This window comes from Amphiura filiformis, chromosome 4 (genome assembly GCF_039555335.1).
Source record: "Amphiura filiformis chromosome 4, Afil_fr2py, whole genome shotgun sequence".
Classification (NCBI taxonomy): domain Eukaryota; kingdom Metazoa; phylum Echinodermata; class Ophiuroidea; order Amphilepidida; family Amphiuridae; genus Amphiura; species Amphiura filiformis.
In genome coordinates, this window is record NC_092631.1 from 26,428,227 (window position 1) to 26,456,020 (window position 27,794).

At 36.7% G+C, this 27,794-nt stretch overlaps 1 protein-coding gene across 1 annotated transcript; it reads right to left on the bottom strand.

Moving 5' to 3' along the window:
* Positions 1–737: 737 nt before the first annotated feature.
* Positions 738–26,891, bottom strand: LOC140150743 (diacylglycerol lipase-beta-like). The gene is made up of 16 exons (XM_072172842.1): positions 26,767–26,891; positions 23,207–23,319; positions 22,537–22,669; positions 21,485–21,673; positions 20,553–20,725; positions 19,678–19,768; positions 18,375–18,652; positions 15,914–16,043; positions 15,208–15,291; positions 14,364–14,516; positions 12,984–13,111; positions 11,731–11,799; positions 10,960–11,032; positions 10,021–10,221; positions 8,473–8,558; positions 738–7,364 (listed from the first exon to the last, which is right to left on the bottom strand). The coding sequence occupies exons 2-16, from the start codon at positions 23,299–23,301 to the stop codon at positions 7,169–7,171; spliced, it is 2,079 nt and encodes a 692-aa protein (XP_072028943.1). The 5' UTR covers positions 23,302–23,319; positions 26,767–26,891; the 3' UTR covers positions 738–7,168.
* Between the last annotated feature and the right edge of the window lie 903 nt (positions 26,892–27,794).

Genomic DNA, 27,794 nt, shown 5'->3' on the forward strand with positions numbered 1-27,794 from the left:
TTCACCTGAAATAGGTCTGTGTTTTAGGTTGCACATGTGAGAGCCTGCTCAAGGATGGTAACACATGATAGTATATGAGTGACCCCCCCCCCCCATTTTTCCTTCATTGAGCTTCAATTTGTACAAAGACCACCTTGTATTACACAATCAGCGAAAACTTTCCCACACATTGTTCTTTCAGTCACATGATGATGTAACAATATTGTGTTTTGATCATGGAAATTCCAGAGAGAAAATTTTGTAAAATGAGTATAAAAGGAAACTTTGTACAAATGTGTATAAAAGAGGGGGTATTAAGGTCAGCTGTACCAATGGTGGTTGAACTTTGAGATTGAATTAAGATGTGTTGTCTTTCATTTTCTAACAAATGAATCATTGACCTTGACTTAGTTTGCAATTTTGAAAAATGAATTTTGTATTGGACAATAATTATTTTGAGAAAAATAAATAAAAAATGCAATTAATTTGCATACCATACAGCTTTTCCAAAACAAGTTGCCATTGTTTGCTTCATTTATTAGGCTGTTACAGTTGAAATCCATATGCCCCCTACAGAAGACATGACTTTACTCTGCCACATGCATAGATTTCAAATGGAGTCGCCCATTCACATAATCCCATTTAAAATTCACACTCCCTGTATGGATGATTAAGGTTGTGTATTCCATAGTGGGTGTATGGATTTTAACTGGAATAGCACATTACTGAAATAAGACTCATACTACATGTAGCTTGTTTCAATACTCTTTTTATTATGCATTCAATTTCAACTTATTGTGCATAATATACAATTTTAAAAAAATCTATAAATATTTCTTCACATCTGGTAAATAAATTACAAAAATATACACAACACTTACACACACAATCATAATTTAATTGATAATACATTCATTGCTGGGTGTATTAAAAACAAACTTTGAGCCTCCAGATCAGCAATTTAATAATTAGTATATTGGGTATCAATTTCCTCACTCACTGTCATAGGATTATGAGGGGCAAAGTTAAGGTGGTACTATACCCCCTGATAAATTTGTGGCTAATTTTGCATTTTTCTCAAATGGTAACAAAAGTTAACGTATATTATAGGGGCAAGGAATCCAATTACTTCACTGAAATTTCAGTGATTCAAGACAAGTGGTTCATTATATATGTTAAGAAATGAAGTACATTCTAGCGGTACCTCTTATCATAAATAACGTACCGCTTGTCATGAGTCACTGAAATTCCACTGTAGTAACTAGATTCCTTGCCCCTATAATATACGGTATCTTTTGTTACCAGTGTGTTATTATTTTTCGAGAAAAATGCAAAATAGTCACAAATTTATAAAGGGGTGTAGTACCACCTTAAACCAAGTTTAATTTACGATGGTGCAAGTCACCGGCAGAAAAGAGATGTTGCATCTGATATCACCTTTTTGGCTGCCGTGCCGATTGACCCGATGTCAACAGATGCAACATTTTTTTTCATCTCTGCTGGTAACCACAGTGATTGAAATTCATTTTGTAGTGTGCATCAGCAATGTTCTGTCTATTGACATTTCTAATTATCCAACAAAAATGAATGAATCAATCAGATGAGCAGAAATCTGTTAAATTTTGTTTTAAGTTGAGATTTCTGCATGGCAAGTTTGAATATTTTTGAACAGTCATGTTTATTAAAGAGGTTTCATCTGTTAAAACCACAAGTTAATGGCAATACTGATCTTCTATCGTAAACAGGGAAAGGTTCACAAAACATACACAAAGCACACATGCCTCAAAACTAACAAAAGCACACATGCCTCAATTTTGTGCACAAAAAGTGATGCTTTTTCTAAATATGAGTACTGATTTGAGTCAAGTGCCATGTACAAATATGAAAAAAAAAAAACTGTTTGCTTGTTGTTGGAAGTTATGTTGCTGCTATGCATCCTCCCATACAGAATTGAGAGCAACAAGTTTAGGTAAGAGATGATTGCAAAGTAAACATCTCCAAAAAGTAACTAACCCCCCTTAAATAATGGCCATTATTCAAAAAGGGGCTATTGTATTACAAATCTGTAAAATGCGTTGGAAACAGAATTTATATCTGCGCATTTTGACACCTCATTTGATACGATAGCTTAGAAAACAATAAATCACCGGTCAATTTAATGTAGTGAGGTCCAGATTTGAAACTTGCACTTACATACAAATTTTAACAATACAAAAACACTCAGATATCATTACACAGATTTCCTTCCATTACACTGAATTCAAAATCAATACAATTTACTGCAACTTTCAAATCTTGGGTTACATTGATTTAAATGTACGCTGTGACGTCAATATTTAGTCAATTGATGCATATGAGGTGTCAAAATGTGCAGAAATAAATTCTGCTTTCAACACATTTTACAGATTTGTAATACAATCACCCGTTTTTGAATAATGGCCATTATTTAAGGGGGGTTAGTTACTTTTTTTGAGATGTTTACTATGTCGTTGTCATAGACAGAACATTTCAACCCATGTGTACAAGTGAGTCAAAGGTCTACTCGTTCTATAGCAACCACAATCTGTGCATGATAACCACCTATACTGGGAATTTCAATTGAATGAACACAGCTTTCAACAGCTGTACACAATCCAACCACGATCATATATCGCATATTTCAAACTACAATGCGAACCTTGGATACAATATTAACCAATAATGAATGTGTTGGCATGGTTGGATTTACTTCCGCGTTAAGCACGCAGTCGCACATGCTGGCGTACATCGCACAAAAAATAGTCAGGCTGTGATCATTCAATTGAAATTCCCAGTATAGCACTCCCCATCCACCACTACCTAAACCTCACATAACGGCGAGTGCATGGACAATTATGCACAAAGAAGCACAAACTGTCATCTGTCTCAAGTTGAGAGTAAGGCCATGTTGGATTTCACAGTTGCAGATTTGAATCATGTGGCTTACCTAATCCTGTGGTGTGTATACACATAATAGAAGAGAGATTTGTCCATAAGCTCTCAACTCAACCGTGTAACCGCACTGGTTCAAATCTGCCACTGTGAAATCCAACATGGCGTTAGTCTCAACTTGAGATGAGACACACTACAGCTTATGAACAGCTTCAATTGGAATCCAAAAGTATAGTAATCCAAAAGTATAGTGACCTATTGAAAGAAATAGTAACAAGCAGCACAATTAGGCAAGAGAAAAGATTGTTTGCTTGTCCTCCACAACTTTTTCAGACTTTGTCTTGGGTCGGTCGGTCGGGATTTAAAAAAAAAAAAATTTAAAGGTCATAGCCAAAACATGACTGTATGCCTTTAAATAGCTTAATAAATAGCCCAAATAGTTGTGAATTGAGATATTTCTCTACTGGTTACCACTCATTCATGTTTTTAAAACAGTTTAGAAGTATGTAGAAACTGTAAAAATAAACTTTTCTGGATGTCAAAAATGTTGAAAGAAAAAAAAACTTTCTGGAATTTCCAAAATTAGGGTTCATTTGTACAGTAAAACAAAAAAATTTTTTTTCCAGATTAGGGTCGGTCAGTGGAGGACAAGCAAACAATCTTTTTTTTTGGCCTAGGCTAAATGAGGGAGTACATCAAAGGATGCCCTCTGGTTTTTTTAATTGGAGAAGGCAGTAGATTGAATATTTCTAAATTTTGTTTGGAAAAACAAGATTCTCTGGATTCACTGTTTCACATACTTTGCTTTCTCAAATTTTACATGAGGGATTTACCTTTATCCATCTATTCAAACATTTTGAAATAAAATCAGCTAGTGAGTAATATAACATGCATAAACAATTAATCATCAACTGACGACTATATTGTTTGTATTTGCCAGGGAAAAGAATTTACACATAGGTACTTGTACCTGGTGTCATACCATACATAATATTAGAATAAGACATCTCATATTTTATGTTAATTCTTGAATTGAGTTGTAGGGTGAATTATAGTTTGATATATCTGTTATTTCATAGTGGAAGCATCTCAGTGACACAATCTACTTTTTATTTTTGCTAAAAAGTGGAAGTTGTTCTAAGGTGATTTGGTACCAGGTATAATACAATTTTTATTTATTTATGTCTCAGATTTAAATTATCTCTCTTACAAAGTCACCCGGTCTTGGTATATTCTTGCTTTTGAACCCCAATAGCAGTGGAAGTTCTCTCCAGAGGAAGATAATAATTTTTACTGTTTCCAAATTCTGGCTAGGTTGTTTTTGGTTAAGGTTTCTTATTTCTCACAATATTGAATTTCCAATACTGGAAGGTGATTGTCATTAAAAAAACAAAAAAACAATATTAGATGCCATCAGCATGTAATGTTGTAGTATTGTTTACATTTTTTTACATTGCACTTAAATTATATATGAGTTGAAGCGAGTACCTAAATGCAAGTAGTATGGCAGTACATTATAATCTTTCCTGTAAACTTTGGCGAATCGCATATTTACTGTGTTGAAACACACTTGTCTCTGATTGGATGCTGAGGCGATCTGCTGTTACAAAATGGAAATGTATGAATAAATCTTGGCTGGACGCATTGCTAGCTCCAAATTTGCAACATCACATTATGTGCTTGTCAAAGGTTTACAGCAAAATATTATTATCATAATGGACTATCAGTCCAAAATATAATTTTATGATGCATGTAATTGTAATAATAACAAGTAGTTATATTCACATTTTTAACACTCAAATACTTGGTATGAAATATGTTAATACAGGTACATCAGGCTCTGTTAATAATGTATTGGGTTCTATTTAAATTTGACTAATGTGACATGCAGTGACTAATTAGCATTCATATTCTTGCACTTAAAGTTTTCATGGTTAATATGACCTAACATCGATTACATTTGTTGTTTCAATGTTGACTAAAAATAAACAAAGTCTATATGTTTTTTAAATCTACTTATACACATCGACGGTTAAGAACCAGAAAGTCGTAACCACTGTGAGTTACTTTAAAAGGCTTTCTGGTTCTCAAACCTCGATATATTACATAATATTTAGAACAGGTGGTATGATTACAGATCTGTGTACAATTGGGCAAATTATATCATATTTCTACATTTATAAAACTCTCATGTAAATTACATGTCTCAATTTCCATTTAAATATATACAACACATACTTATAAAATATATTAAGTACTTGTTTCAGCACATCACATCAGTTGCATCAACAAAGAATATTTGGTAATTTGATGAATTAATGGAACACTAAGTTTACTTCACAAACATGAAAGTTTTTAATGTTTTAGTCATTTTTGATTGGTTTATTTTATAAATGGTGGAAACTCTATAACACGTTCATGTGTTACATGTGCTTCCAAAAATAATTAAAAGCCCTGAATCGAATCTTCACACCCAAACTCTTTCAAAAGCACCGCAATCAATACAATCACACATGCAATCAAAATATAAAATATTACTGCTCATTTACATACAGTTTCTATTACACACTTAGTAACCAGGCAAAGTACAGCATATTCTTATAATAGGCAAGATTGTAACCAGATAAAAAAATGTATAAAATTGAAAGTACTTTTATTGCTGTAAGCTGTACAGCATTTACTGTTGACCAGCAGATACCACAACAGAAACATGCCCACAAAGCATGTCTGATTATACAATGGCCGTCGTGCTTCTAAATTGAAACCATTGGATAATTTGAAGCATTATTTCGTCTTTCAATCATATCAGTTGTCTTATTAATCAGTATATTATCAGAACTAAGCTTCACGAACATCACTGAGAAGCAGGGTGTACTTTTGTGTGGGTGTGTGTGAGCCCGCATAGCCAGTCAACCACTAAATAAAGGCAACCAACTTGACAGGATCCTTCATCTTCATATGGCCAGGTTAAATTGCTATCACCAAGACAGGCATGTAATTGTTCAATTTCACAAGGCCACCAACAAAGTAGGGCTGATGTACAAGTACATCACTGCCTAGAGGTCACAATTTGACCAGTCCAACAACAAAGTTACCAGCCATAGGCTGGTGGGCTGATGTACAAGTACATGGTCACAATTTGACCAGCCCAACAACAAACGTACCAGCCAATAGCTGTCTGGTTAGCTGTTTGTATAAGTACATCCCTGCCTAGAGGTCACTGTGGACTGAAAAATTGCATTTACGTCTGAACCATTCATAAATCTTATTTTGAGTTGCTATTAAGGCTTACAATATATATCAGTACCTTGGTGAAACCAGATCATTTCGTCGGCCGCAACACATAGTGGCGTACGTGAAGGACAAAATACGGCTCCGAGCAAAACATTTTTGAAGGATATGCTACTAGTAAAGGAGTGAATACTCCTCCACTGTTATCTCTCAGTGGCCCGATTCCATTTGAAATTGAAGTTTAAGGTTCAAACTATTAAGCTGTATCTTTACTAGTTAACAAGGAAGAACTATTATTGGATAATAGCTAGCTCTAAACCTATACGCCACTATGTGAAACGGAAAATTTGGAAACTCACTCTACGCCACTATGTGTTGCGACCGACGATTTAGGTATAACATTTAGTTTGGTCATATAATGATATCAGCAACCCAAATGACACTTTTGGCTCTTTATTTTGTGCACCCAAGAAATATGGGTACCGTATTCGTTCCAATAAGCGCCCATGCCCCAATAAGCGCCCACCCAGGGTATTTTCAATTTGCTAAAGGGTACCATTAATGTTGAAGTGACGGATAGACGTCGATACAGTGAAATAGCTGGGGGATTAGAAGTCCTGTGTAAACATGCAATATATTTTCTGCATCAGAAAAGCTACTGGAACGTCTCAGGAGTCAGGACCCTTTTATAACGTATGTAAATTTGTCTCTAATAAACGCCTGTTAGAAAAAAATTGGGTAAACCATGTAAAAAATAAGCGCCCACCCATAATGACTTTGTTAAGCGCCCTGGGCGCTTATTGGAATGAATACGGTACTTCTATCAGTATATTGGAATACTATCAGTGCCAGTGGGCTCCTTATAGCATTAGAGGACCAAACTGTTATCCCGTACAAATTATTAGGCATCTTTACGCCAATTTCTTACAAACCACCCAAAGCCTCCTCCAAGACTACGCATCTTTTTCATCACACTCTGACACCCAGGAGGCTGCAGAACATCTTGTAATATATATGAATACATCGGAGGACACTTTGGGATGCACTGTCATGCGTGAGGATTCATCGTTTCATGGCCGGGCCCGCCTACCTGCGGCATGTTTTCTGTTAGTTGATCTAGTGCACGCTGAAGCTTACCGGGGAGGTGATCGGCGACCATGCGTGGTCCGATGAGAATTTGGCTGAACTCGCGGCAGCTAGCCCACTTGATTTGATAGATTGGTTCACCGCCACGGCAGCACCCACTGGAATGGATTAACAATAATAGACAGGTAAAGTCAAAATTTTTAAGTGATTGATTTTCATGCCAATTTTGAACTGTTCCATTTTAAATTCACAAACTTATTTTACTGTTAAGGTTATTAATTATTTTAAACTGTTGTGATTTGGTAGTTCACAGCATCCTACGAATACTAGCGAGCTTTGGCAAAAACTGCATTGCTTAATTCATACGAGCGTGTAGAAGAATTAAAATATCACAGATATACTTTTATAGGTGCTTCGGTTCTTGAGTTACGTTGTAAAGAGGTCTGAAACAACAACACTTTTGTAAAACGTACATAACTCATTAACAACAATAAATTAAGCAAGTTTGCAAAGTATACGATTTATAGAATGAACTTTTGCAAAGCATCAAGGTGTTAATTTTCAATAATATATTGATCTAGATAATGAAAATCGATTTTTAGGTTGTTTCGACCAACAATACCTCGTCAACCCTTAACACACAACTTTTATATTTTCTCCAAAACTGAGCATTTTTGCCCAAATATGACCGCACAGGTGGATTCATCAAGTTTTTGCCATTCTAAATATGTATACGTTTGTATACTTTAGACCAACAATTTAGCAGTTAATATTTTTCAAAATTGTATTTTTTACACGACTATATGGTATTTTATTAAACTAACATACCCTGCAAAAATCAAGACTCTAGGTGCTGTAGCTTTGTCAAAATCCGAGATTTTGAATAAAACGCAGGAACCGTTGTTTAATTATTACGATGGAAATATTAGTCAAACATGTACACGATGTTCATAACACAGTACATACAATGTGCGGGACAATCAATACACACATCAAAGGATCATAATGTAGCACAACTGATGGAGTGACACGCATTGGCGACATCTGGGCTGGTAATAAATTCCAATTTTCTTTGCTTTACCTCAGTTGTTCAGCTCAAAATAAAAAGGGGACATATCTGACAATCAAAGTTAACATTTTATGGAAAAGAAATACTAATCTATTTTGTATGGAAATGCTACAATATGGCTGTAAGTACCATGCTAAAGGACACAGTATTCTTGGTTAAAATATTTGATTGCACATTCTTTGTTACTCATACAATACCTTTCTATGACATCTGACTCTACTACCCATAAGATATGGCCTGGTGGATATAACTGTCTTGTTACCTCTTGAAGATTTCTCTCAGTCTGGGTACACAAAATACAAGGTAAATGCAAATTAAAATTTGACATTAAAATTTAACTGATCCAGGTCATCATTACAGCATGACTCCACATAGATTGGGTATACCACACAGATTGGGTATTCCGGTTGAAATCCATACACACCCACTATATGGAAAACATCACCACACAGGGAGTATGAATTTCATATGGGATTACCTGAATGGGTGACTCCCTTTGAAATTTACACCTGTGTGGGAGATTAAGGTCATATCTTCCAAAGGAGATGTATCGGTTTTAACTGAAATAGTCCATTCCTATGTGTTACATATTGCTAGTGTTACATAATTGGCAAATGGTCAAACACCTCAAGACTGAGATGTTAAAATTGGCTGTTAGTGTCTAGAGTTTGGACAAATTTGCACATTTGGCAGGGGGCTAGCACCCTGTCCGTCCACAACCCCTGGAATGACCCAAGACCTGATTGCAATTTTTTTTTATGTCGAGCATATCTAGGCATTAACAGCTGAAATCTAGGAGATAACGCTGACGGAACTTCGGCCAGGCACGAGTGACCTGGTGAACGAAGTTGGTCGCCGTAGATAGCTGGTCGGGAATTTTTACAGGAGTCAAATGTAGCCAACAATCGGGCTTAGTACCCTGATGGGTCATCTGCCCCGCCTTTACTAGATGAGCCACAGGGAGAGCGGATAAGATTTTATTTTGGTCCTGCGGGGAATTGAACCCGGGACCTCTCGCACCAAAGGCAAAGACCTTAACCAGTGTGCCACGCTGCTCCCTTGTTAGCAACATTTGATCTGGGAGGAAAAATCTGGTAATGTTTGCACAATTACTACCAGTGATTATACCATTTTACACCTTGATGTGGCAGTGATGTCAACGTGTCGATGCAGCTGTTTCGCTCGCGCATCTATCTACATGGCGTCTTTAAGCGTGTATGTGCATATGCCAGCGCTTTGAGCGAACGCTAGCTATTTGAAGCTGCGCCGAATGAAATGAGCTATTCCAGTTGAAATCCACACTACCCCTGTGGAAGATTTTCGAAATATCTTCCATGGGGGGAGTATGTTTTTCAAAATGTAATTGGTCAGGGTTAATCATTTTAAAACCCATACTCCCTCTGTATTATGGCTTTACCTATATCTTCCACAACTGGAGTGAGTATTTAAAATGAAAGATACCCAACTGTCTATTCTATTTGTTACGCATACTCCCTCTGTGGAAGATTATAGCTAAATCTTTCACAGGGGGAGTGTGGATTTTAAATGGAATAGCCCAATGCACACTGACATCACTACCTCGTCAGGGTGAAAAATGGTATAGCACCCTATCCGTCTACACCCCCTGGAATGGCCCAGACCTAACTGCTGATCTGGAGGGTCAACATCTGGTAGCGTACTTTGCACACTTACAGTGATAGTGTCAATGCACATCATTTTAACCCATTAAGTGCTATGATACTTACCCCTTCTATATCTATTCTTTCATCAGTGTAACTGGTGCGATCCTGCGTCACAGGATCATTTTTGTTGACTAATTCCGTTGAGCTGGTATCACTGCTCTCAATATGATCTCGTACTGTGTATCGGTCTTCTGGTACATGGACTGGAAGCCTATCAGGTACACAACAACATGCACGCCTACAGGCTCCAGCTAAAATTTGATGCTGTCAGGAGAAATGAAAAACAAGGGTGTTTAGTTTTGTGATACATGTCAATAATTGTTGTAAGTGACACACTGGGGTGACCCGGTAGGGTAATTGTGTTAGAACACTTGGGGGACAGACCAAAAGATTGATGAAGTCCTATGAACAAAACTAGTTTCTTAAGAAGATAGGAGGGGGTTTGACAGCTTCATCGACCTTGTGGTTTGTCCCCTTATGGAAGCTACTTTACCTCAATGTGATATCTTGCATATCCCATAAATCACTCACTCAATTTTATTGAGAAGTAAATTTGTTTGAGCAAATCTTGTTGTATTTATGTCTCACAGTTCTAGATCTTTCCCCACTTGCTGAAACATGTCAAATTTATGTCATGCGACAAATCTAGTTCTAGATGGTTTTGAGCTCACAACCCACTAGTTGTAGTCTACATTGTATACACTAATCCGACGAGCCAAATGATGGTCAGAATTCATTCCGCCATTACTGGGAGCCATCCGCACCAAACTGGTGTTGTAACTGCCCAATTGGGTGGAAAAGTGCTGCTTCAAAATCAATTTTATATAGTATTGCATTGTAAACTTTCAGCATCCTTTTGTCACACGGGTGATGGAACACAGTTTAAAATCCCCGCAAAGCCTGCATCATTTCACATTTCAGTTTGGATGCCCCCCATCAATTGCTGCCATTGAGGTGTAGGAATGTGTGGAATGAGATTTGTCTATATATAAGAATGTTTACCTTTGGTGTATTGCTTCGTCTTACAACATCTAGTAACTGTTCTTTTATTGTTTCCAAGGTGCCTAATCCAAGTCTATGTATCAAAGAAAAAGAAACGACACATGCGTGATGAGAAATTGATACAAATTGCAAATGTGGATATTTTCAAGATGTAAATTTTCATTATTTCAGGAAATTTATTTCATGCAGTTTTAAAACATTGACTCTATTAATTCAATTCTTCTCTGTAAAATGGGCAACTTATGTGATGGAGATTCTATGTAGACAAGCAGAATCACGGTTTTTGCACACAAGACATGTTATCCATTGGTTAGGTTTGAGGCTAAAAAGAGTCATCCATGGGCAAGAAAATCCTATGTGTCTTTGGCCCCTGAACATGTTTAAAGCATAAACTCCTAAGTAACCTATCTGCAGTTTTGTTTTAAACATGTTCAAGGGTCAAAGACAAATAGGAAGTTTACATACAAAGTAAAGGTTACACAAATACTCAATTCTGTAACCTATTTCGGACAATGGTTGAGGTCTCTTTAACCTTTAACCCAACACTCCATTTTAAATGTAATACAGAATCTATTACAGTGGAATACCTCTCCATTCTTTATGTAAGGGTCTACAGCTTGTTTAATTACATATCCATCTTGTTTATAGCAGATTCAACCCATCGTGGGATGTTTTTCCAACAGATCCAGGCTGCTGGTCAATCATCTGCCAGTCATGCATAGCGTGATATGCATGATCGCCCGGTAGCCTGAATCTGTTATAACAATTTACCTTGGAACAAGATCTTCACCATATAAAACTGAGAGTACAAAAGATGAAGTGAATAAGACCCCCTCATGGCTGAAAGAAAAACATTGAAAGAATTAATATAATGAATAATATATAGGCCTACAACAAAACATTGCGAGAAAAAAATGCCTGATGATGACACTCTCCGTATTTCTATGATTCCTACACTCTTTTGACTCATTCCTCTTGCTTGAACTCTTACTTTCTTCATACTAGCTTTATTTCTGTGATCATTTCTTGTTTTTCTTTCTCTTCCTGCCAGGCGGCGGATGACATGATCGAGCCGGCAACTTGTGAAACCGCCCGGCCATATGGCATTTTCCAATATAGTCGGTTAGTTTTGTGGGGTTCATTATCGAACCCCAACGGTTTAAGCTTGCATTTATATTATTTATCAACATAGGCCTATTTGTTTGTGATATTTCAAGCGTTTTAAAATTTCAAAATAATCCCATTCAATTACACGGTTGACGATGAAAATTTACTGAATTTAGAGAATGCAATGTGGCCACCACCTGCTTCCTGCATTACCTATTACCAGTCTTCTAATTAATTTTTTTTACCATGGGGTACACTTTTGCACCCTATTGAAAGTTGTGGTGCAATTTTATCTAACGCAGAGCAACTTGAAGTGCAATCTCAGACAATCAACACATAAAGTCAGTACAATGTGGTATTGCAATTTGCACTGCGATACGGCTTATTTCAAATGCTGCCTATTATTACTAATATTGATGCAATAACTAATAAGGCAAAAAAAAAAATAATGGTTTGTCTCAAAGCTCACAAGTGGTTTGAAAACAAATGCAAAATGCGATTTTTTTTTTTTTTTTTTTTTATTCCCGACTTTTTTCATGGTATTTGGAGGAAAAAATCAGATTTTCGCCGAATTTTTCTGGAAAAACTAAAAAATTAATTTATTTTTAAATAAAAAAAAAATCCCGCATTACTTTTTTTCCAAATCTCTCGATTTTACAAATGCGCGCGCGAGCTTTGATACAAAGCTTTTTTTTGTCTAACCAGAAGTCATTTCAAGAATATAATGGTCCAGCAATGCATCAATTACATCATGAGTCATTTCATTACTTTCATAATTTGATAATTCTCATTTTACTAAAATAATACATTACAACACATGAAAGTTTAATTTCTGAACAATTGACAATGTCACAATAAATTTGCTACAATCCCCATCATGAACAGAGAAGAGGAGAAATATAATCTAATTCCCTTACCTTATTAGTCCTCCTGGAGGTGCAAATGCATAGCATTTTAATTTGGGCCATTTGGAATGCATTAATACAGATAACAAAGCTGCTGCCCCAGCACCAAGACTGTGGCCAACGATAACTAGCTTATAATCCTGTAAAAAGAAAACAAAATAAAAGTTGCAATGTCATTATAAACATGCAAAGGTTCAGTGATATTTTCCTACTATAGTCCATTTGACTTCTTTATACGTGATGTCAGTGTATGCTCCAGTGCGCATCGAACAGACTGACTCGAAGAATGTATCTGTTTATACACCTGATCAAAGGCGGTACATCTGTACACGCACAGTACTGATGTCACAGTACTGATGTCACTCTCTCGAGGAAGCCAAGTGGACTATAAAAAGCACTGTGCTCAATTGATAGTCCATTTCACATAGCCTATTAAGCCACTTGCGGTTCCGCCATTATGCACTATGTATTGGGGAGAGCCTCGAACTGGCAGCATACATGAATGGGAATTGAACCAGTCATATAACATTCTGTGTAAGGTTACGTAATTCTTCCTTTCATGTATGCTGCCAGTTCGAGGCTCTCCCCGCATATAGTGCATAATGGCGGAACCGTGCAAGTGGCGAATTTCAACTACTTGCTGTATAAGCCAATATTGTCACCTATAGATATTTTGGTAGTTGCAAGCTTCTGTGAGGTGAACGTTTTGCAGTAAATGTTGATTTCTGAGTACTTAAAGGAGAATTTCATGATCATGATAGCATCCTCTTTTTATGACATTTTTCAATAGATATCCATGAAAAAAGCTTATTCCCAAAATTTCAGTTGATTCCGAGTTTGCGTTTGCGAGTTATGTATGATATATGTGTATTACACTGCTCCATAGGCCACTCTGTTGTATTACGTTCTGGTACACCAGAACGAAATTCAAATTGATACTTTTGCTAAACAAAGTAATCTGCAAAAAATCTTTTTGAAAATAAACATTATATAGCAACATGATTCCAGTGGTATAAAAATCTCAACTTTTTTAGAGAAATGCGGGGGGATGAGGCTATGGATCACAAAATGCCCTTTTAAGCTTCATTATTGAGCCCATTCATGTTTTTCACTAATGTTGTAATGCATGACTGGTGCATGCTTATATTGATTTACGCAAGCGCAAGTTAAGACTTTGTTGACGCGCAGTATCACAATTCAAATAATTTCCACCAATTATAAGCCATTGTAACACACAGTAAACATACTCATAATTTCCCATGTGTATGGAACAATGCTTGAAGAGAATTACAAACCTCCTGAACATACTGAAATCTAGATCTGCAAAAAAGAAGGAACTGCCGGTTTCATTGAACCCTCCAACTTTGATCTTTGCCAATTTTTCATACTTACAGGCACTTTGTGAAAAGCTTTCTCCAACACTTGGTTTTCTTCTAATGTCCGTTTAATATATCTTGCAGACTGCAAAATTCCTTTATGTGCATACATTTCTTGACCTTCGACCTCTATCTTCTCTGCTTCTGCTACAGCATCTGTTAAGGCATCCTGGCAAACAAGATAACCATTGGGTTTATTACTCATGTAGATTTGTGTTTTTGGAACAGGTAAATAGTTGAGGATAGAGATCATTGAAGATCCAGTATAATCGTGAAATTGCACACTTATAACATTCTGCTTACAGTATTAGAGGAGCATATGTGGATTCAAAACCGGCTGGGTACCTTGGGCAAATTGAGTTATTGAGATCATAACACAGGGGATTAAATTTGAAAATCGATGGTCATGTATCTCCAAGATATCTAATTAATGAGGCAAATATAGGTCAAAGGGTACGATAATAATGTCATAGGTCAAATTTTCAAAATGCTAACAAACTGAGTAACAATAGTATCAAATAATTCATCTTAACAAATGATTATGATGAATACAAACAATGTATAATTTGCTATGGGAAAAGACATCTTATCCAAGAATAAGTTCAATGACCCTATAGAGTATGTAACCTTGACAGTTCATAGGTCATAAAAATAGATAAGACTCCACAGATATAGCCAACTAATGTTTTGTTTTCTTTGCGGATAATGGAAAATTATAAAGTGTGAGTGGGCTATTGCAAATCTCCAAATCATACCAAACAGTCTTTGCACAGTGCTATGGGGTTGTCTGCAAGCATGGGAAATTGTATAGTGTGAATGGGCTATTAGAAGAGTCAATGATGTCTGCAATGTTAACATACCTTGAATGACAATGTTCCCCTTATTGACACAACAACTGATTTGGTGTGATCATCAATTGCCACGAAAAATGGAATCTCGTAAATCTGAAAAGAAACATAAAAATTAGAATTTAAGCTTGTAAGAAAAAAATACATAAATCATTCTGAAACTCATCCAAACAAGTTACGACTCATGATTCATGATTTAACTTTCCAAACATGAACTGGCTCAACACATATTTCCAATTCCTAGTTAGTGGCTTGTAAGCACTGAATTTCATTGGTTCCTATCACACGGTAGACAGCATCAGCTGAATCGTCCCGGAACACACTTTTCGAAGTGTGTTTATGTAGTGCATGGTAGAGTGTTATACGCGATCAAGATCGTAGTACCTTCCTTTTTTTTAAACAAGTTTCATTCATTTCAGAATAAGGGGAGTTTTTATGATAGTTTAATTTTAGCTAAATAAAATAGTATTTAATTATTAAAATAATATTTAACCGACTTAAGAATGAGATGAGAATAAACGATATAAATATTTGTTTTACTTTTCTCTGCCATGTGATAGATGACAGTTTATCATAGTGGATACTGCCTGCGATATTGGACCTGCCTATCGTCTATGACATGGTCAAGGATGGCAAAAACAAAACTTCATATCGTTTATTCTCTAAATTTCCTACATCAGTAACTTGAAAATGAAAATACAACTCTGGTATTACTCACCCTATTATGATAGCTAAAATACACAACATCCTCTTTATCCAACTTGTTGACTTTTTTAATGACAGCCATGTTGCATTCACAGCAGTTGTCATGACGATCTAACTTGCCACCACGACAGCCACCACAACATCTGAAAATGAAGGATTAAAAACACTTGTTTTATAGTTGTAGTTGCAGTGGGAAACCTTCCTAAATAATAAATGGCAAACATACAATTTTAAATCAATGAAGACAGCTTTTTTTCCAGATTCATAAGAGTTTGATATAATATTGGATGGCTGAGCATGATACCATAACATATCGGATGAGTCATAAAAATATCGGACGAGCCAACGGCGAGTTCGATATTTGTATGAGGAATCCGATATGTTATGGTATCATGCGAAATAAGCCATCCAATATTATCATTATTAGGTTTTCTTAACTCCTAATAACCCTGAAAACATAATAATGACATTTATCGGTAGACATCTTACATAATGTACCAAAGAAACACAGAACATCACCTACAAAGCTCTTGTCAGGCTTCCACTAAAGTATTGCCCAAGGGTATATCGGACCTGTCTCCCCACAAAAAAGATTACATTCAAAAAGTAGGCAAGATCCAGCAAGTGATAGCCAGAATGGAGCAATAGCTATGACTGGAAGGCCAGTGTGTCACAGATGAATGACCTTAACTGGAAAATGTTGTTATTAAGAAGGCAAATAGCCAATTAGGAAAACTAGTCATTGTTTAAAAGGCCATAGGGGTACCTGGGACTGTCAGTCCAGATCTATCAACAACTGACTCAGAGGTTCACCCACCACTCAAGGCAAGGCACATTTATACACAATTTTATGAATTAATATGAAATTGTCAGATCATATTAAATTTTTATTCAGTTAAATTTCAAAATGTTAAATTTCTACAAAACTATGGAACTTCTTCAAGAATGTCAAGAATCTTGAAAAGAGTTTGGATTGATTTCTCCCAAACAAACAACAGCTATTCAACTACACATTTTGATATTAGTGTCACAAAAATGTGTACCAACTAGAGGGTAGGGGAGGGCACTTGAAATACCAAGTCTAAATCTATCAAAACCCATAAACCTGTACATTTCACAAAAACACAATACATCATCATTGGCATTTTTATCACTGGGCAGTGGGCACCACTACTATTTCTACAAAGAATTTGGTCAATGACCATCAACAATGTTTAAAGTGAAACATTATTTTCCATCAAGAACCAATCTAGCTAGGGTATGTCATACTTACAATGGTCGTATCCTGATAGCATGTTAAATAAACGCACAAAATAAAAACAAATTTAGCATTTAAATTGGTTTGAGCTGTTTTGTATAACTGTTATTTTAAGTAGAGCTAAACATTTTGTTAGTTTAGGAGGATACTTTAACTACTGACAGCGGATTGTCCGTTGTCTGTTGGTACTGAAATTTTCTGAATATTTTGTTCTTGTTCTTCTGTCTCTTTTCCTTATCTCAGTAAGGGACCAGGAACAAATAAGTTTGATCTTTGGATTGACCGTCGATGCTGCTTCGATACTTGTTATTAATGAATTACCAACTAATTAATCAGAATTAACGCTATATTTATATTGGCCAATATCACTACAGATACAGATTACTATTTTATCACAATAGTAAATTAATTGATTTCATAAATAATAAGGATCGACCAAGCATCGATGGTCGATCGAAAGATCAAACTAATTTGTTTCTATTGCCTAAGTATGTGACTAACATCCAAATAATGGGTGGAAATACATTTGAAACACAATTCTGTACATGTATCATGGAGAGAGAGAGAGAGAGAGAGTGAAGAGAGTGGAAATAAGAGAAAGAGAGCCAGAGTGGGTGTAAGGAGGGGCAAAAGTGAGAGAACTGGTGAAGGAGAAATAGTGAGAAAATAGAGAAGCAACTGAGAGGGATACAGTCTGTTTTATCTCAAGTTGAACGTCATGTTGGATTCGAATTGTGTGTGCTACCCTAATGCCGCGGGCGTATAACATGTAAAAGTGGTGACGCAACCGTATAAACACTCAAATTTGAATCTGCCACTGCAAAATCCAACATGGCTATGTTCTCAACTTGAGACGAGACACACTATATATTATTATGGACTCCAAATTTTTTAGATTCAGTTTGAGATTTCATACGAAGAAAAATATGTATGGCAGGCCCACAGCCACGATTAGTTTTTTTGCGAGGTGGGGGGATTTAAAAAATGTAGCCTTACCCCCAACAAAAATTAGATTTTGGACTTATCCCCCCTAAATATTGACTTTGGAGGCTATTTTGAACATTTTAACACGGAAAACTGGTCACTTATTTTAATGCTTCAATTTAAATTCAACCTTCCTGTGTACATATTAATGTTTTTACCCTAAGAAGTTGACATTTTTTGTCAATTATTGTTGGTTACCTGATGTATGGGGAAAGAATGTCCAATCTCTCACCTGTAAAAGCCACACAGCTTACAACTCCCACAGCATAAGTTCTCAAACAAGTAAAACAGGTATCCGTACGCGCTGCCCGCATATTTCAGGAAATGCGCAGCATCGGCTACATGAGAGGAAGCTGGCTCTGTTGGCTTACGAAGACACGGTGGCGCTGTTGGTGCTTGGTGACCAGGGGTGCTTGCTGCACTACTTGTAATACTTGCACACTGCTGCTGCTGCTCTGATCTTAGGAGAATTAAACCTGCTGCGATGTCTGATATGACCACGTCTAAACCCTGCAAATTATGCCACAAATTTGTGCTCATTATATCATATGGAGGGCTTAAAACCAAAACTGGCTATGTCCAAAAATTAATACTTCGCTGTTTAAAACTTCATTCAGAAATATATCAGAAATCAGAACTAAAACATTGCTTTTCTACATGTAATTCAGTTCACCTTGACACAATGTTAAAATAGATGTAGACACCTCTGGCACAGAGACCATGTCCAGGTTCAGATTAAATGGTGAGCAAAATTGCCACAACCTCATGTGGGAACTCTGCTTTCTTGGAGTAAAGAAACCAGAACCAGTACCCAGTAAGTGAACATAACCAGTTCTGGTTCTAAATAGCCCTTCATGTGTGACCATGAAACATGGCAGTTTTCTCAAAAATGAACTTTAAAGATTTCTTAATCTGAAAGGGTGGTAGGGTAGGGTACCACCCTACCATCCCACTACTATTTATTGTGTTGATGAGTTGCACTAAACCATGTTAGAGTTGCATATATCAGGGGCGTGAGAGGCCACAGACCAAAAATTAAAAATTTAAAAAAAACACGAAAAAACACCATAAAATCAGTATAAAACACCAAATATGAGCTGAAAATAAAAGAAAATACATAAATTTTGGCAACAAAAAAAGAGGAAATCATCTGTAAGGTGGAACTCTCACACCCCTGTTATATGGTATAAAGTATCCCCACAGTCACACACAGTGTGATGCATAGCACCTTCCCTATTACTTTGAATGATGCGCTACTCATTGACTGGCATGCACTTTGTGAATTTACACATAAGAAAAAAAAGCACAGTGATTTATAGTGTGCTACGCACAGGCACAATGCCTAGATATTGATCCACAAGCCTCAGCACACTTTACAGATGTTGGGACTTATGTTGTGCACACCAACAAAAACTTAATAACCTATTACGAGTTGAACAAAGTATCGTAACATTACCAATTTCATTCATCTTAAAACTCAGTGTCTAAAAAAGTCTAACAACTTACATTACAGCTTCAAAAGTTTGAATACTTACATAAAAGAGTGATGCCAATAGGTTAGCAATATCTGTGTAGGCAGCCTGTGTGTTCTCATCACTCCCAACACAACAGCAGAGCCATTTACATCTGGCAAAAATAACAACAAATATAAGCACCAAATAAATCATGGTATAATAATATTACAAAATGGGGTAATCAATCTTTCCTATTCATGCTCTGAGCACTTGGCAGTCACGTTAGCTCATTTGTCAAGGCACTAGAGTGTCATTATCCTTGTTTTTGTAGAAAAGTTAGGCTAGCCTGAAATTCTCCTGGACAAACTTACTCCTAACTGCCAATTACACCTACCAAACTTAGTGAGCAGGTTGTAATGGTTATTCTAGAGGCAAGCTGACTAGGATACTGAGGCTGTATTCTAAATTACTTGTATAGTATGTCTTTGGCTATTGCGGTCAGCAAAGCACATACTATGATCTAATATCAATCTGTGCTGTTGTTTTGTCAACTTATTTCTTAGCCAACACAAGGGCCTCATGCACAAAGCCTTTAAGGTAACTTTTTTTGTTTCCAGAGCACTTGAAATACTTAACGCCCGCCGTAATGGTACACCATCCCGGTCTAACCTCATTTCTTTTGAGAATGGCGCAACCATCAGACACAGAATAAACACAGTTTGCTTGTGGGTGCCTTTTTTACTGTGCCACATAGCCCGTTTTTTGGTTTTAACTTCTTTATTTACAGCACCATTGTTACTATAATTCATACATTCTTTCCCACCTAATCTGTGAACTCTTCATGACGGTATCACCCACATCTCCCTAATGAATATCCTCTTGTCCTGGTTTCTTCCAAAGACTCATGCAGCATTAATAACCCATCCAACAGCACCTATTACTTCTCTAATTCTCACCTTCTTTCCCATCTAAGCTGTGTACTCTTCATGAGGGCATCATCCACATCCCCCTGATGAGTATCTTGATGAGTATCTCTTTGTCCTGGTTTCTTCCAAGGACTCAGCAATAATAATCCACCCAACAGCACCAGTAGGAGTAGTACCCAGCTGCACACAACTGTTGCACGGACCTGTAAATTGGTAGACATGTTTGCTACTTGCATTTAAAAGTTACATTAACTTTATATGTATTTCAACAACTCTTCCTATACCTTTGTACAGGAGCCAACCGTTGTTAATCTGTGATGAATCCACACTTTTACTGTAGCGTATACGCGAATGCGAGAGCGAGACTACGTGTTATGCGAGAGCGCGTAAAATTCGTCATACCTGGAACCTGTGTGCGTATACAAGTTTACAAGTTGAATTCAGTATTTTCAGGTAGCGGCTAAACATTGCCGTTTTATTCTGTAGTTTTATTGCTGATATCAACAGAGAAATCACCGAAGTTTTTGTAAGGCTGAGTGGCAATGATTAACTGACATTGCTCATGAAATAATCATGTGAATTAGGCCTATCCGATCTAAGTTCTTTAGCTTCTTTTCGTTGTTGAAAGGATTCAATCATGTTTCACGTTGTTCATCACCGTTTAACAACTCACGTCCGGTAGCGTCTGCATGGTTTACTTAGCTCGGGCAGCTAAAGCTGCCCTCACGAAGTAAACTATGCAGACGACGCGGCGATAAACGGTGATGAACAACGGTGAAATATGATTGAATCCCTAAATGAACAACAGCAAATACTAGATTTTGAATGCCTGAATGCTTAATTGCACAATCCTGCAACCATTTGCATCTTGTTAATCTACACATTTTTACACATGCTCTGTATTTGTACGAATTGGTTTTGGTGCTTGATTCACACAAAATATTGCATTATTTATTACCTACCAAAAGAATAACAGACTCATCACACGTCTCCATCTCATCGTTTGTCTCAATCTCACGAAACACCCAGTATGCTCCTAAAGCACTCCATCCCATCTCCAGAATAAAGATGAACAGTCTGAGATACAGCAGCTTTGGAAAGTATCGCCGTGGCTCCACGTTGGCAATGGAACCTTTTGCACTTACTCGTACCTATTATAACAAAGGTAAAATTACAAAATAAAGAAGGAAAAGATATGAATTCTGAGCCTGGATGTTTGTGTCATAAATTTTGCTCTTTCAGAGCAGCTTGGGTTCAAAATACTACATGCACTAACTCATCGTCCTCAAGGTTCCATCATGATGAGCTGTTTAAGGGCTCATATTGAAATTCCCTTACACAGGAAGGTGTGTGCCATCCTGCAGCTTTCCTGTGCTAGCCTTCTTTTGTTAAAATCCTGTGTGATTATAACACTGCAATTAGCCACTTAAATTAGGAGCGCGCTTTCCTCGGTTGTGCGATGAGCCGATTAGTTCAATTAGTTCAACAATCAATAAAATTGCCAGTGAGTCTTTGATAAACTTTTATTATAATCCTTGTCACCAGACCACTTCAAAAGGCAGGGTGTATCACTGATGCATATAATCTATCCGTTTTATGACCAAGCTTTCCTGAGGCTCGCACTTAGCGAGGGGAATCCTGCCTTCTTTCTGTGTGAAAGCGTGGTAGGGTACATGTATATCAATATGAGCCCTAACTACCAGGCTTTAAATTATACACCTTGAGTTTATATAACATTGCCAGTCAAATGTATAATGTAACTCCCATTAATATCCGGAACACAATTTTTAAGGTATCCTTTTTCTTTTCTTTTTTAATAACAGTCTTGTTTCCAAAACTGCTGCACTTGTAAGTTGCAAATACTAATTATGAAGAAAAAATGTCCATTTTTTTTTTTCATTTTGAATAATTCCAGTCATCAGGTGTTGAAAAAAATAATTCCAGTCAAATGTTGGGAAACCCCTTTTGGGTTAGCATGATTTTAGGCTCTGTCTTGTTACAACACATTCCTTACCATATAACTTTCAAGTAGGATAGTAATAACAAGCCATGATAACAGACCAATATGATAGATCTCTAGCACATCTCCGCCAGGGCATTTGAGTAGCTTACGTTGTGTACCATACACAATGGCTGCTGCTCCTAGCCTGAAAGAGACGGGATATTGACAATGATGAACAGTCAAAGATACATGATTTTCTTTCAAACATTTTTACTGGATTACTGGACCAATACAAACTCAAAACTTATACAATGGTTACTTTTAGAACATATTCTGATTTATGACTTTTCTCTCAATTATAAGAAAACAAACAATACTAAATATGAACAAAAATTTCAGAAGAATTCTTGCAGTTTAATAACATCACATTTGATATACAGATTTTCATGTCTGCATGCATATAACATTGCAACTTTGCATCAAAATCAACTTCTGACCCACGTTTGTGGTTGCTGTTTTCCAAGAAATAATTGAGTAATTAATGCGATTTTGTCAATTGATGGTGCACTAACAGTGGTGGACATCAAAATAAAAAAATGTAATATTTTTGCAACTGACCATACTTTTTGTGCAGCGAGGAACTTTAACCAAAATATTATTTGATAAATTGACAAAACTTGTGGAAAACGTGAGATATAAAAATTGGAGAGAAAAAGTAAAAGTTTATTTTATTTTTCTTTACCAGGCAATTCGTATGAAGACAGAAATTACTCCTGGGAAGACAAAGTCATCACTGCCTACTCGCCACTTGCGGTTGAAAGCCACTAGCGCTGGCATCTTGAATAATTAAAGCACCTATACATGATCAAAATGGGAGAAAAGAATTACTATACATACATGTACATGTAAAAGAGGCATGTAGTACATGTAGAGAACCTACGAGTACCGTAATTAAAATTACTAATCTTAAAATACAAATGGGGGATTTTTTTTTGGTGTTATGGGGGAAAAAATCCATATCTTCAATACGAAAGGTCAAAATTTTCAATTGATCATCGGCTTTTCATCCCACCTACATACACTTTAAGTATAAATCATCAGATTTATAAAGTTTACTTCGAGTACTGTTAAATATCAAAAATATCAATTTTTAATGATTTGCCATAAAATGTGTATTACATTGCGAATTTCAAAAAATCAAAATTATTTGATATCAGAAGGACATTCTTCGTATTCAGAATGTAATTCGATATGTCTGATGTGCTCTAATGTCCCACAATAAATACTGTCCAAACGTTCATACCCCTTCCCTTAAGGGGATACTACACCCCTGGTCAATTTTGTGCCTATTTTTGCATTTTTCTCAAAAATTATAGCACATTGGTGACAAATAAGATACGGTGTGTATATTATAGGGGCAATGACTACAACTACTGTACTGAAAATTCAGCAACTCAAAGCAAGTAGTTATTGATTTATTGATCAAATATTGGTTTTCCCTCATTTTTGATTTTAACTCCACCAGTAGTTGTAGTCCTTGCCCCTATAATATACATATCTTACTTGTTACCAAGGTGCTATAATTTTTGAGAAAACTGCAAAAATAGGCACAAAATTGACCAGGGGTGTAGTACCCAGCGTTCGAAATTTTGGTTGTCCGGTTGCCCGGGACAACTAAAAAAGTCGCCGGACAACCAAAAATACTGATTCGGTTGTCCACCGGACAACCATAAATCTAGCCAAAAGTCACATTTGTAGGCCTACGGACAACCAAAAACTGAGAAGGACAACCAGAAATTGTAATCTGGTTGTCCGTGGGACAACCATTTATTTTTCCTAAATTCGATCACTGGTAGTACCCCCTTAAAAGTTCCTAATTGTTCAGAGTTCTGGATACACAATGACGATCATTGGGCATGTACACTTGTACAGGAGGAAGAGTATATGACCCTTCTATCACGTGATAACTTGCTCGAGAAGTTTAGCCAAGAATTTGCTCACCGATTTGTGTGCAAATTTGAAGCTAGAGTTCTCGAGTAATTGATAACCTGTCATGCCTGTGGGCCAACTGCCTTGTTAATGTTGTTTTTAAATCAACCATTCAGCTAATTCTTTATTATTTCTGCACTCAGCCACTCAGGCTTGTGGATGCTTGATGCATGGCACATAATACATTTACTGCCAAGTACTTCTTATTGCATATTGCTGTGTGAGCCAGACATAGGAACAACTAGGGCCATGATGTAGGTATGCATGATTGTAAAAGGCAAACCTAAGTTTTACATTTGCTTGTTAGCGTGGCCATTGGTAATAAACTGTCAGCTAAACTTTGGCCCAAACAGCAAACACAATTATATTTTACATAGAAAATTAAAAGAAAAGATAGGTCAAGGAAACCACCATAAATATGTTGTCTACATGTATACTTCACTTGACTCAAATATATCATTTATTGTTGTGATGAGATAATCGCACATGGAATTTTAGAGGGATTTTAATAGCGGTTCCAAACAGAAAAGGCGTCTCCAAAGCAGGCTAGAGATGATGTATCGCATTTGGTTTGACCTCATCGACATCAGGTGGTCCCAGTACATGACTCCACTAGCTTCAAACACCAGAGGCCATGGTTCCCACTTTCAATATCTGTGGTGCAGTTCGACAGCTTACTCAAACTCATACTTTCCATGCACTATCCATAACTGGAACAGCGTGTCAACCGTCCCAGCTGCATCCTGTTCCCTCAACGCATTCAAGACTGCGTTGTGGGCCTGCTGGCAGTAATCATCTTACTACCTGTTTTTACTCGCACCTGTTTATTTCGCGCACAATTTGTTTTGTTTATGTCATGCTTGTACCACGCATGACCACCCTCGCAGTGCGTTTGATACTCATCTATATGAGGACTGCACAGTGCACAACCAAGGAAGATGAAGAAGAAGAAAAGCTGCTCTATCATGAGACTATATGCCATTTTGTTTTGCAAAGGGTTCGGTTTTGCTGGCAAAAACCTGTTTTTGCCGGAAAAGTGGCAAAAACCTGTTTTTGCCTGGTTTAAACCGGCAACAATGGCAAAAACTGACAAAAATTTGACGCAGGTATTTTTGGTTTCCAAAAAGTGACAAGGCCGGGCAGGGGACGGTAACTCGGCTTTCACACGCCTTAAATTGTACCGGTACCTATCCATTCTTTAGGTATACTAGGTGAATTCAAATTTGACATCAAATTGCATCGCTTATATATCAAATTAAAGCCCTTGAGTAAACTAAGCCAAAACTGAAAACCTTTTTTTCATAGCACTTTCCGTAGCAAAGTTACATCTTGTCAAAGATTGACTTTCATCAAAAAGATTCAGCTAGCAAAATTCCCTAAAACGGCATTTCGGGGGTGTTTCTAGATCTTAGTCTCATGGCGATAGCAGCTTTTTTTAATGGAACTGCTATCAAAATCCCTCTAAAATTCCATGTGCGACTTGATTATCACCATAAAAAATCATATATTTGGGTCAAGTGAAGTATAGAAAACATATTTATGTAGGTTTCCTTCACCCACCTATTCTCGAAAAAAATTCAAATTTCTATGTAAATATGCATTGTGTTGGGGCCCCGGTCTCGGCGAATTCGCTGACTAGTAAATGTGTTAACTAAGGTTTGCCTAGGTTACCTACATTCTTCGAACATGCGTATTTTACTCTTTATTTCAAAGAGGCACAGCCAGAGTTGGGTGTGCACTATCATGACTATAGACCCTGTCTTGCAAACTCATGACAGTCTGTAAGAAAGTGTATAGGCCTAAAGTTAATTTCTTTAAACTTCCGTGGTCCGAGCTGTGCGCCAAGCGTCTATGAGCGTACACACAGAAAAAATAAGCAATCACGCTGATTGGCTGATCAATGCACTTGACAACAAGTCGGTTGACCCATTGGTTGTCTGTTCGGCGCGTAGTAGGCGACCTTGTCACTTTTACGCGATCGCAATTTACCAGCGCGTACCCCGACCACGGAAGTTTAAAGAAAACAACTTTACAGTATAATTATAATTATTGCGCAATCATTTCATTTCATCAACAAAAACTTAATCTTGACTAGACATGGATCAGAATTCAGGAGGTTCTTACATGTGTAGCTTGTGTAATCAATCATAACAAATGCACTTTGTGTAACACACTTTCTGAGTTTACATGTTTGTCAACAACATCGAAATTCGAGTAAGCTTAAAATTCCTGACGTCTCGGTTTCCGAATTTTGAACTCATTTTTCAATCTACAGTAAAAATTACTAATCAAAGAGTTTGTCGAAAAACCCACCTTGCGTAGACTACAATGAATAAATACACTTGTTATTGAAATTAAGTTACGTCTTCGAATTCCATTATAGTAAAAAATCTCAGACAAAAAACTGAAAATCAATGTTTACGGAAGTCACTCCTCTTTCAAAGTGTTGGGCGATTTTACATACACGATGCGATCCGTCTTTAGTAAGCATGGGTGATTACTGATACAACCAAAGATTTGCTTCAGTCTACTGAATTGATGAAATAACTTTTAATGCACGTCAAAGATTTGCTTTCTACTGAAGATAGCACTAGTTAATAAATGCACGTCACAGATTTGCTTAGTAACTGATAGCACTTTTAATGCACGTCAAAGATTTGCTTTCTACTGATAACACCTTTAGTACAAAGATTTATAGCACTTTTAATGCACTTCAAAGATTAGCTTTCTACTGAAGATAGCACTTTTAATGTACGTCAAAGATTAGCTTTCTACTGAAGATAGCATTTTTAATGCATGTCAAAGATTAGCTTTCTACTGAAGATAGCATTTTTAATGTAGGGGAGAGTGGGGTTAAGTTGAGCCAGGGGGTAAGTTGAGCCACCCCCTCTAGAAAGAAAATTAAAAACTTATCTTACTTTGCAGTTCCACTTATTTGTATATGACATAACAAAGGCTTCTCAAGTGTAATATGGAATCACTTGCACATAGGGTAAGAAAGCTGCATTAGAAAGTTCATTTTTCACACTTTTGTTGAACTTTTGGAAAAAAACAATTTTTTTCATGATTCACCCAGAAAGAAAAAGGCTAAAATGATAGCATTCTGGGTATTGAGGATGTGATATATGAACACTATTTTAGAAAACTATTTACAACTGTAACAAGTTTTAGTCAGGTGGGAGGCAAAAAGGGTCAGATGGGGTGAGTTGAGCCAAAAGCCATGGGACAAGTTGAGCATAGGAAAAACCTGCAGAAATTTCCCCAATTTTTGTATTCAAAGTAATATCTTGTCAGAAATTACTTATATGCAATATTTAGCAAACTACTTCTATATCAAACTA

Excerpts from the sequence above, each read along its gene's own strand:
- LOC140150743 (XM_072172842.1), bottom strand. The coding sequence starts at position 23,301 with ATGCCAGCGCTAGTGGCTTTCAACCGCAAGTGGCGAGTAGGCAGTGAT. Across the intron at positions 18,653-19,677 it reads TATTGGCATCACTCTTTTAT|GGTTTAGACGTGGTCATATC; the intron begins GTAAGTATTCAA and ends CATAATTTGCAG. Across the intron at positions 11,033-11,730 it reads GGTGAAGATCTTGTTCCAAG|ACTTGGATTAGGCACCTTGG; the intron begins GTAAATTGTTAT and ends TTTGATACATAG.